The sequence below is a fragment of the Geotrypetes seraphini genome, chromosome 11 (assembly GCF_902459505.1).
Source record: "Geotrypetes seraphini chromosome 11, aGeoSer1.1, whole genome shotgun sequence".
Lineage (NCBI taxonomy): Eukaryota > Metazoa > Chordata > Amphibia > Gymnophiona > Dermophiidae > Geotrypetes > Geotrypetes seraphini.
In genome coordinates, this window is record NC_047094.1 from 47,165,362 (window position 1) to 47,177,792 (window position 12,431).

General features: G+C 41.8%; 1 protein-coding gene across 2 annotated transcripts in view; it reads right to left on the reverse strand.

The window, feature by feature from the left end:
• Window positions 1-12,431, reverse strand: part of UBN1 (ubinuclein 1) — a 94,170-nt gene that overhangs the window by 33,124 nt on the left and 48,615 nt on the right. For both annotated transcript variants that reach the window (XM_033963841.1, XM_033963840.1), the window contains exons 9-13: window positions 11,468-11,597; window positions 6,981-7,099; window positions 6,239-6,367; window positions 3,240-3,383; window positions 3,011-3,061 (exon numbers count right to left, since the gene is read on the reverse strand). In XM_033963841.1, the coding sequence (XP_033819732.1) occupies window positions 3,011-3,061; window positions 3,240-3,383; window positions 6,239-6,367; window positions 6,981-7,099; window positions 11,468-11,597 (573 nt within the window). The remainder of the gene's footprint in view (window positions 1-3,010; window positions 3,062-3,239; window positions 3,384-6,238; window positions 6,368-6,980; window positions 7,100-11,467; window positions 11,598-12,431) is intronic.

Consider the following 12,431-nt stretch of genomic DNA (forward strand, 5'->3'; position numbering starts at 1 on the left):
AAAAGAAAAACTCCCCACAGGCAACATCATACTTAATCTACCCGCTTCCCTATAACTTCTTATTAGCAATGAAAAGACAAAAAAAATATATATATATATATTTTTTTTTTTTCCTTCTCTATTCCTTTAATTTTTTTTTTTTTTTAAATTTCTTCCTCTTCTCCTTTTCCTCCTGTCTTTTTTTTTCCATCTAACCCTTAGTATCTCATATAACATACAAGAAATAAAAACTTCAATCTTTTATATGTATTTCCCAAACCTTCCCCATTACTCTATAAAAAATCTATTAATAACTTATAAATAAATTTCAAAGGCATTTTTATATCCTTTATTATATTTTTTTCCTTTTCTCTTCTCCCTTTTATTTTTCTTTCCTTCCCCTTTACTTCTTTCAAATACTATAATCCTAACTCCTATTCCCCTCCTCACTTATATAAATAACCCTTTACATTTACCCTTCAACCCCTTTCAAAAATTAGAATAATCATTTAACACATTAGTCATTTCCATTTTCCCAAGAATTAGACAGCCTTTATATATCATCATTCATATTTCTCATGTGAAGACATCAAACCTATGATCTTCTCTCTTCTATATGGATCAGCAGTCCAGACTATTCCAATTCAGACGTTCTTCATTAACCCTTTCAGGACCATAAGGATCGTAGGCCAATTTTTGTGGTTTTGACGACATTTTTATGGTAAAAAGGGATTGCAGATGCCAAAAAATTGATTTTTTTTGTGAAATATTATTTTTTTTTAAAAAAAAATCACACTTCTGGCTTATGGACAGTGTGGCAAGTGAATCTTCTCGTCAATCTGGCAACAACGCTAATGAATGAATGTCGGAACCAGTTTGTTTACATAAAGGCAGTATCCTATGGAATCCGTACATATCAAATTTAGAACTGTAGACTATCCCAATCAAAATTTATAGGATTTTAAAGTTATGGGACAAATATGTCCCTTGGTCCTGAAAGGGTTAAACTGTCTTTACCAATCTACATCCAGCAGATCACTCAGCAACTTTCTCAATTCCATTGACCACAAAGCTCAGTCCAGAATGTTGTCAATCTCCACAGGTAAATTTCCTCAAACTCAGTCCAAAATGCTGCCAATCCCCACAATTGAATTGCTGCAAACTCAGTCCAGAATGCTGCCAATCCCCACAATTGAATTGCTGCAAACTCAGTCCAGAATGCTGCCAATCTCTTCAATTAAATTATCACCATCTCCAACTATAACACTGCCAATCCCCACAGCTGAATTGCCTCAATCTCAGTCCAAAATGCTGCCATTCTCCACCTTTAAATTGTCACGAGCTCAGTCCAGAATGCTGCCAATCTCTTCAATTAAATTACCTCCATCTCAGACCAGAACGCTGCCAATCTCTTCAATTAAATTACCTCCATCTAAGACCATAACGCTGCCAATCTCCATAGTTGCATTACCTCAATCTCAGTCCAGAATGCTTCCCATCTTCACAGTTGGATTACCATAATCAGAGTCCAGAATAATGCCATTCTCCTTAATTAAATTACTTCCATCTCAAACCATAACGCTGCCAATCCCCATAGTTAAATTGCCTCATGCTCAGTCCAGAATGCTGCCAATCTTCACAATCAAATTGCCTCAAGCTCAGTCCAGAATGCTGCCATTCTCCACAGTTAAGTTTCCTCAAGCTCAATCCAGAATGTTACCACTCCCCATATTTAAATTGCCTCGAGCTCAATTCAGAATGTTGCCAATCCCCACAGTCAACTGTCTCAAGTAATGGAAAATGACAGTTTTATATTCAAAAACAATACCCCGCTATGAATAAAGTCAAATAAACATAACCTATGCATCACACTATTAAAACATTAACAGACTTCTCATTAATATCTTCATTTTCATTTTAGGTATTCATCGGGCTTTCAAATTTATCTATATATTCTTTTAACTTCCCTGCTTCTTCAAAACTGAAAGTTTTGTTGTTATGAGTCACCCGCATTATAGCCGGGTATACTAATCCAAACCTGGCACCCATTGCTCTCAATTGTGGGCGTAATTCTAATAGCTGTTTTCTTTTATATGCAGTTTCCTTGGCAAAATCCGGGACTATAAAAATCTTTGCATCCTGACACTTCATATTCTTATGTTCCTTTGCTAATTTCAGGATCTCCTCTACTTGCTGGTAAGTAGCTTACATATTAAAGGTCGCGGTCCCTTTTGGCTGCTTAATCTCTTTGCTGGAATTCTGTGCGCCCTTTCTATCTCCAACGGAAACTTATTTTGAATTGGTAGAATCTTAGGTAGGAAATTTAACAGAAAAGTAATAGGATCACCCTTCTCAATCTCCTCTGGTAATCCAAGTACCCTCAAATTGTTCCTTCTTGCACTATTGGACAAATCCACAAAATCCCTTCTTAATGCTTCAATTTCTTTATGATCTTTTTTACACAGTACTTTTTCCTCCTCACATTTTTCCACCCGTTTTTCTAAACATTCCATTTTCAAATCCACTGCATTTAACCTTTGAGTTAAACTCACTATCTCTCCTTTCACCTCCTTTATGTCTTTTGAATTTTCCAAAACGATATCTTTTATCGTTTGTATTTCTCTCATAAGATCTCTGTTATCAATTTCATCTGCTGGCAACGTCACCATCTGCGGGGAAGTGGAGTCAATTTTTGATCTTTTAACAGACCCCGATCCAGCTCCAGCCACGGAAGATTTACTTTGTCTGCCCGACGCCATTCTTATACTTCTTTTCTCTCACTAATTTTGTCTTTCCTTTAAACTTTTACCGCTATTTTTTAAAATCAAGCTGCCTGTCACCATGGAGCTGTTTCCTCATACAGCCATCTTCGTTCGCCTCGAAGCCACGCCCCATGTTGTATTATTTGTAATGCACTGTTAAACTTTGAAAAACAATAAAGAATTTATAAAAAAGAAATAAAGAAGAAAAAAAAAAAGTCATATACAGTGACCACTTTTGAAATGTTTTCTAAGGCATACTCAGTACTCACGGTAACGATGTCAGGTGGGCATGAACTTGTCTGCTTTCCTTAAATAGTATCCTGTAACAGACAAGAGCAGCAAGTCAGCATGCTATAAGATTTGATTGCTATAAGATCTCAGTCTCCCACCCAGCTGTGATCAGCTCTCCAATATAGCAAAAGGGAAGAGACACACATGCACCCACTTAACTTTTCAAACAGAGCTATCTTGTGCATATCAGAGCTAGCACATACCCACCTGGCTTGCATCCACCCTTTTGGCCAGAGCAGTTTGATCTCGGTATCTAAAAATGTCTTCAGATAATCCTCCAGGCCCTGAGACTTGCTTTTATCTGACTCGTAGCGCTCCACTTTAAGCTTCATCACATGAAGAAACAGTTCCCTGTATTAGCAGAATGTGTCGGGAGAAGGATGAACAAAAAAGGTGAGATAGACAAAATGCTTCTGAAGGAGACAGAAAAAGGTAAAGCATGTGCATGATATGCATTTGTGACAATGATTTAGCATTCAGTTTTCCCTCATTCATGCTACATTCTTTACCCAGCTGGCTCTTTATGGAGCTACAATTTTCCTTGTTTTCTTCTACAAAAGCAAACAAGAAGGTACTTTTGATACTGTTCTGGCTAACTTAACTGGAATAGTCCTTTGTTCTCACCACAGAACACAACCGGTTCAGAGGATGTCTGTCACAAACAAGATACCAGACCTAAAAGGGCCAAAAAAAGAGTCCTAACCATTGCACCATCTGTTGCCAGATGTGTAAAGATATCTTGATCATTATTCCTAGGTTGCAGCACTTGGGGACAATTTCCAAGCAGCCCTTCTTGTTAAAAAAAATAAGGGATAATTTTATAAAACATTTTCCAGATGTAAAACCCTGATTCTATGAAAAGTAGCATTGCGATGCTCAAAAAAAAAAAGAACTAAGGTGGAACTAGAACCAGTGAATGTAACTTGTGAAAAAAAGCAACTCTAAAGCACAAATAAAAGCTCAAATCTAAAAATTATTGCTGCGAGTGGGATTCCGTCATCAGAGGGACTAACCTTGGAACACAGGACAAGGAGCCCAAAATAGTGAAATGTATTCCAGGATCCTCAGCTACCAGGCAAATACTGACTATAATTAGGAAGAAGGTAAAATTAGGTTTTACCTGATAATTTTCTTTCCCTTAGTCACAGCAGATGAATTCAGACAAATGGGTTGTGTCTACCTACATCACTGGAACCTTGTAACCTTCTGACATGGTGTCAGCAATTTTGGAACCCATTTTTCACTAACGACATGCCCAACTTTCATGATTTATTTTCTAAACTGTACCTGTAGAGATGCCCATTACTTCAGTTATTTGGGAAACTTTAATTCGTCTGTCTGAGAAAATTAAATCCTCAACTTTCCTGCACATTTCTGTGGAAGTTGCTGCCACAGGCCATCCAGTGTGAGGGTCACTTAAACTGCTTGCTCCAAAATTTTAATTTGTAGGATGATGGGGCAGACTCACCATAAATTGAGGTCATGCGTGCATGGATCTCCTCTGGATTTTTCCTTTCTTTTGTGAGAAAGGTCTGGCATCCAAGACCACCACTACTCACTGCAGGGATCCCAGAGGCATCCTGCACCTCAGATTCTCCAGTGACAGCCACCGTGACAGGCTGCCCCTGACTGCAGGAGTATAACCGAGTCTCAGGGAATAATCTTGGGAAACTGGAGACCAGCGACTCAGAACAGAGGCCTGCAGTGGCCTCATATGAGCCCAGGTCCGAGGCCTCGGATCCAGTAGCAAACTATGAATCTGTGAGCAGAGCTGTCCCTTTGAGACTCCAGCAAGAACACTTTTCCCCAGAGCAGTGTTGAACCGGGCTCCCAGGTACTCCTGGGTATCAGAAGGTTCCAGATGACTCTTGTTTCCAGTGTTTGTTGATGCAGTTTGAAATAAAGCTTCTGAACTTTTTTAACTCCTGTGTCCAAGAACAGGCTCCACCTGGTGCATTTTGATAACATCTGGTGATACATCAAACTGCTGCAGAACTGAATTATGATAATGGAAGTCCTGGAGTTGATGGACTATGATCTTGATGGACTATGATCTTGAAGAGAGCGTAGTGTTCTGGTAGACTTTCCAGCCAATGAGTCTAGGAGTTAGCAGTTCTTCCCAGATGGACAATGAATTGGGTTCTGGTCATCTTAAGTCTTTTTAATAACTGATTTAGAAACAATGGAATGTTGTGGCAACTGTTGCAGGTCATGGCCAAGGGCCTTCTGTACTTTGTATTTGAGTTCTAAGTGTTTAGAGGCAGTAGAAACTGTTTGAAGTTTTTTCCAATTTGAAAGTGGCAGGTCCTGGAGGATTTGATGTACAGGAAGAGCAATTATTTCTTTTGATGGAACCTGGCAGGACTGAAGGATGACCTGGAAGTCTTTTTTTGTCTGAAGGCAGAGCAGCATGGTTAACTCCGAGGAAAGTGGAAACCTTTTGGAGGAGTTTGGGATACGAGTACTCCTCCGAGTGTTGCAATGGGGTGGTCAGCTGAGGAGGGAATGGCTCTTGTTCGGCTATGGTGCCTTTCTCAGGATAGACCAAACTTCTTGTGACGCTGAAGGTGGAGGCGAGGAAGAACAAAGTGAGGTACCCCTGATCCCATTTCATCATGAATGAAAATTGAACGAGCCCTAGGCTAAGAACTTTTCAGCACCCCCTCGTTTATGTCCCAGAGATACTTGGTATTTGCATTTGCATGGGCTGCTGCCACTATTGGTGGGGAGGGGCGGAGAATTAACAGCAGCCCATGCAAATGCAAATGCAAATACCAGGGCTGCTGCCACTATTGGTGGGGAGGGGGTGGAGAAGTAGCAGCAGCTGCCACTTTTGGTGGGGAGGGGGCGGAGAAGTAGCAGCAGCCCATGCAAATGCAAATACCAAGTATCTCTGGGACATAAACGAAGGGGTGCTGAAAAGTTCTTGGCTCGGGGTTTGTTCATTTTTTCATTCATGATGAAAGAAAATGTTTGAGTTCTCTGGTTGGGGCACAGCTTTTCAATGCCCCTTCATATGCTTTCCCCTTTTAACCATACGCTTTTAACAGGCACACATAAGACACACCTTCAACACAAGTGCTTAAAACACATCTATAACACATGAAATGAACAAAAAACCAAAAGAAAATCCTCAAATTATCTGCAAATGAGCTAAATCATTTTCCATGCACAGCCCTGATCCTTAAGGCCACCCTGCACCCTACCTGATTTCCTCATTCCAATGGAATTTTTTTCGTGGTCCCATAATCCTCTTTCCCCCTTTCTCCTCATCATCTTCTTCTTCAGAGCACACTCTGTCTCTCTGCTCCTTGTCTTTCTCCTCTTCCAACAACCTGACAAAATAGTATATAGTAATTAAAGCATATTGCAACTCTGATAGAGGGAGATAAAGGCAAGATAGGCATGGGAAATTCAAGAAAAGGATAAAAATGAATATTTAAGGAGAGGGAAAAACTAAGATTAGAGGAGAGAAACAAAAAAGAAGGAGGAAGACAGAAACTAACTAAATGAGACAAGGAAGAAGAATAAAGCCAATACTGGATAACAACAATATGAAAGAGGAAGATGGTAGCGTAGAATAAACACTGGAAGATGGAGACAAGAGGGAGAAAGGATTATAGTACAAATAACACAAAAGTGAAAGAAGGAACCCAAGCATAGTACCGGGTAAAGCTTTGGATTCTTGCCCAGAAATAGCTAAGAAGAAAAAAAAAAAAAAAGAAAAAAAAAAATTTAAATTGAATCAGGTTGGGCAGACTGGATGGACCATTCGGGTCTTTATCTGCCGTCATCTACTATGTTACTATGGAACAAAAACATTACTTGGGGTGGTGGGGAAGAGGTCAGATACAATACTAATCATATTGGGGAACAGGTCATATGAAGGTAGAAATAATGGTAAAGGGAACAGAGTAAAAACATGAACAGTAAGATACCAGCACTTACTTAGCAAACTTAGCCTGTGTGTGAGCTTGGCACACCTCCTGGTATTTATGCATCTGCTCTGGCATTGCTCTGCAAATTGCATTCTTTAATTTCTGCAAGGGCTCTTTTAGACGATCACCCTAAACACAGAAATAACTGCTCAGGTACATCCTGCACATTTGGAATGTCTGAGGGCACTAAGGAAGGAAAAATTAGGACTGATCTGCTAATTTTCTTTAGTCCCAAACAGACCATTCAAGCTAACCAACCTTTCAGTACTCTTGCAAGTTTTACCTGCTTTGGGACTCCTCTGTGAATCTTGCTGAACTTCTTTAGGCTCTTTATTTCTCAGGCCAACAGTTTCTTTGTTTGTTTGGTTGGTTTTTTTTCCCCCCATATAATTCAAAGGAGGAAGGTGATATTTCTGTTACAGAGACTAGAGAGTTGCGCGGGGACAGAAATCCCACCCGTCCCCGCAAAAGTCCCACCCGTCCCCGTGAGGAATCCCACCCGTCCCCACCCGTCCCCGTGAGGATTCCCTCCGTCCCCACCCGTCCCCGCGAGGAATCCCTTCCGTCCCCACCCGTCCCCGTGAGGAATCCCCTCCGTCCCCGCCCGTCCCTATAAACTTCAGAAATAAGTTATTTCATTTAATTATGCTACTGAATTAAAGGCTCTGGTAGAAACCCATTTACAAATAAGCAAAAAGACTTTATTAATTTGAAAATATTAATTGGGAAGAATACATACTTTGCAAATGGGTTTCTACCAGAGCCTCTAATGTTTATAAATTTTTATCAACACAACTAATATACTACTTTATCCTGAAGCAAAATAAAAAAAAAGAAATATAATTCTTTTCCTACCTTTGTTGCCTGGTTTCTGCTTTCCTCATGTTCTCATTCAATTCCTTCCATCCACTGTCTCTCTTCCTTCTGCATCTTCCATTTGCTCTGTTACTGTGCCTCTCCCTTTCTTCCCCCTTCCAAATTGGTCTGGCACCCATCTTCTTCTCTCCGCCCCCCCCATAGTCTGGCATCTGTCTTCTTCCCTGCCAGCGTCTTCTCCCTACTCTCTCTTCCCCATTTCCTTTCAGCGTCCTTCTCCCCCCATCTTCCCCATGTCCTGTCAGCGTCCTTCTCCCCCCTCTGTCTTCCCCATGGCCTTTAAGCATCCTTCTCCACCCCCACCCCCGTCTTCCCCATGTCCTTTCAGCGTCCTTCTCCACCCCTTTGTCTTCCCCATGTGCTTTCAGCATCCTTCTCCCCCCTCTGTCTTCCACAAGTGCTTTCAGAGTCCTTCCCCCCCCGCCCTTCCCATGGCCTTTCAGCGTCCTTCTCCACCCCTTTGTATTCCCCATGTGCTTTCAGCGTCCTTCTCCCTCCTCTGTCTTCAAGTGCTTTCAGAGTCCTTCCCCCCCCCTCCCGTCTTCCCCATGGCCTTTCAGCGTCCTTCTCCCCACTCCTTCTCTACCGCCCCGGGTGCAGCACAGCCGGCCAGGTCCCCTTACTTTTGTGGCACTTCCCCGACCGACTGACAACAGCCCCGGTCCGACAAACCTCCCTGCCCTTAACTGCGAATCTAAATTACCTTATTACAGCTGCTGTAAGAAGATAATTTAGATTCGCGGCTACAGGGCAGGGAGGATTGTCGGACCGGGGCTGTTGTCGGTCGGTCGGGGAAGTGCCACAAAAGTAAGGGGACCTGGCCGGCTGTGCTGCAACCGGGGCGGGGTGTGGCGGGGCGGACCGCCCCCTCCCTGGGTAGCCACTCGAACCGCGAGGCTACTCTCCTCCTACCTGCACTGCCTGCAGCACAGAGCCAAACGGAAGTCTTCCCGACGTCAGCCCTCCCTCCCCTCCGACGTCAGCGCTGACGTCGGGAAGACTTCCGTTCGGCTCTGTGCTGCAAGCAGAGAAGGTAGGGAGAAGAGCCGCGCGACTGAGTACATCCAGCCCCGCAGGAACCTCGCGACCCTCGGAGGCGTCCCCACGGGATCCCCGCGACCCTAGGGGGCGTCCCCACGGGATCCCCGCGATCCTAGGGGCGTCCCCACGGGATCCCCGTGACCCAAAGGGGGAACCCGCGGGATGCCCGCGGGTTCCGCGGGATTCCCGTCGTCCCCGTTCAGCTCTCTAACAGAGACTTGGAATATTTTTCCACTGCTTTATCATTAAAAGATAAAAGTAGAGGAGCTGCACAGTGTCCTTTAAAAGGACAGAGCTCAATACTGTTCTCTATCTGTCAGTAAATGAACACAGATTCATATGTTCTGAAATGGTCTGGGAAGGATAAGGAATGGTGCATTTTAACTTATGTATAAATGATCTGGAAATGGGAATGACGAGCAAGGTGAACAAATTTGCAGATGACAAAATTATTCAAAGTTGTTAAACTTCATGCAGATTGTAAGAAACAGGAAGATCTTTGGAGTCTAGAAGAAGACCAAGCATCCAAATGTGTACATTAAATTTCATCTTCCAAACGTTAGGTGATGCACATAAAGAAACAATAACCCAAATTATAGCTGGAGAAGAGCCTAGAGTTCTTGGTGAAAGAAGGTCTTCTGAAGGAGTTGAAGAGATTTTGGTAGTTGTGTAGATACTTTCAGATCAAATGTAGGGCATAGCCCTGATTTACAAGTTGACACACCAACTGATCTGTTGTGACAAGAGTCCAATGTTGGTGAAAATAGATTAATCTGCCTCCAATGAGGAGAATGGGAATGGGAGGTAGAGTCCAGGGAATATTAGCAATGATCTTCAGAAAAGTGTCAAAAGGACGACTGGTGTTTGGACTGAGAATACGGTTGAGATTTTTGTGTCTTTTGTTGCTCTGCACAGGGTCGCTGACCAGAACTAGAGGATGGATGAAGCTGGCTGATTGTAACAACATTTCGTATTGTAGTAGTATGAATGTCTACATTGAATAGAGTATCTTCTAGAATAGGAAAACTGAGAGGTTTGAGGCTTAGACAAAGTTGGTGTTATTTTATCAGCCACTTCCTCAGTCTGTTCCCCAAATAAATAATCACCCTTGCAAGGCACATCTGAAAGGCACTCTTGGACTGACGATTCCAGATCAGAGACCTTGAGCCAAGATAAACGGCACATAGTAATGCCGCTTCTGTTCTAGAAGATACACTGAATGCATTAAATATGCCTCTCTCATAGTGAGCAAGTTTTTTGATAACTGTTGGAATTCTTTAAGTTTCTATTGAGGGAGGAATTCCTCAAACTCCGATAGTTGTTTAAACAAGGATTTTAAATAAATGGAAGAATAGAACTGGTAATCCATAATTCTATTTATGAGCATAGATGACTGAAAAATATGTTTACCAAGAGTCTAGTGTTCTGGCTACCCTTCCTAGAGGAGCAGAAGCATAGGACCTGGAACTGTGTAAGCATTTTAGAGCAGATTATGACTAAGGCACAAGGAATCTTACTACTTTTTGAGATCCTACCAGGTACAGTACTTGTAGAAACAAGATGTTGAGCTAAATGAACCTTTTGTCTAACCCAATATGACAGTTCTTAATGTTCCTGGATTGTTTTAAAATTTTCTCTTAGTATTCTGGCCATTAGGTCATTCATGCAGTGCTCTGGTCCTGTAAAATACTCATCCATAGAGGTATAACCTTAAGTTTGGTTTATGATGCGTTGATTGTCATCTTTAGCATCTAGCCCAGACATGGGCAACTCCGGTCCTCGAGGGCTGTAATCCAATCAGGTTTTCAGGATTTTCTCAATGAATATGCATGAGATCTATTTGTATGCACTGCATTCAATGCATATTCATTGGGGAAATCCTGAAAACCCGATTAGATTCTGGCCCTCGAGGACTGGAGTTGCCCACTCCTGATTTAGCCTGTCTCCCCCACCACAGCACCCTTTTTCATTGAACAATATAGGGATGCTGAATGTTTTTCTATGTGGATAACTGTAGTATCCTGTAATATGTACTGGTACAATTTGAAAATTGTTATATTGCAGAGACTTTTGCCAGTCTCCTCTTGTTTGTGAGCTTGCTTTTCACTAATTTTTACTTCAGATTTAGTGGTTCTCGGAATGCCAGTAGTAGTGGCTATATGTCTTCTGATTTTTCTCAATTTTCTAGTTTTGGTTTGTATGTCACAGCTGAGGAAAGGGAGAGACAGGAAAGATATGCATGTGTTTGTATATGCTGGAGAGAGGAAGTAACAATGTCAGTCAATCTGCAGCAGAAAGACTTAACAAGTCACCACTGTCTGTTTGATTCTTGTGCAGAATTCTGTATAGGAGTGAAAGTCTGTGTAAATTTTGCATTGCATAGTTTTCCCCACAGGTAAACAGTTTGAGATATATACAGAAGATAATGTGAGAAAGTGAAGGGAATGGTGACTTGCAGTGAGTGTACATAGGAACAAAAGACCAGGACATTTTGGCCTCTAGGTGTATTGAGAAGAACTAGGCCAACATTGCAAAATTCAAGCTCTAGAAAGAAATACATATAACATGAACATGGCTTACCTGCTCATGTAGATGAAGCCTGCGGGCACGTTTCACTAGTGTATCCTTGCTGCAAGGCAGAAATGAGGCCAGGTATGCATATACTCCAGAGCGCAGTGGGCTGCTCAGCTCCCGAGCTTGAAGTTCAATACTGTAGAGAAGAACAAGACACAATCAATGATGAAAATTCAGGGATAGCTTCTTACCTGTCCTTCATACCCAAAATCCTCCTGTATCAGCTAAGGGTACTTAAAGATAACATGTTATTTCTCTTAGCATTTAGATAGCTCTTTTTTCAAATGGTGTGTATTGTTCCATTTAATATGATTAATATTTTCTCTGCTTTTACTCCTTATCTCAGTCTTGAGTAGTTAAATAAGAAATTAGGTCTTATCTGCTAAATTTTCTGCAGCTGGAGACAGAGAACAATTGCTGTGAGCTCTGCTCTATAAGGATGCTGTGCAACCTTAGCTCCTCAATATTTCAAATGACAAAGCAATGGACCAAGGGATCAAGCCGTGCTAGCGGTTTAATGCACATAATAGTGTGCGTTAAACCGCCAGCTGCGCTAGCCGCTACCGCCTCATCTTGAGCAGACGGTAGTTTTTGGCCAGCGTGGGGGTTAGCGCATGATAAAACGTCAAGCACGTTAACCCCGCTAGCGCGGCTTGATTAAAGGAGTCCCAAGTTTTTCCTTTTTGCTTGAGTTGACATACCAAACTCATTCTAATCAATTGTCTTCAAACAGTTTCTGTAAAAAGTTATGTTTAATATTCAGTTCCTTCAAAAATTTAAGAAAATTAACATTTAGTAACCAGAACGAAAATAGAAAGATTATAGTAATTTAGAGCACTTTCATAACTATTATACTAGGAAAGACCTCTGGACTGGACTGGTAGGACTAAAGGAAAGAAAAATGAAAAGGCAATATTAAGTCTTGGCTGCTAATGTCCTCACCAGACCAGTCCAAAACCTTGGGTGGGGG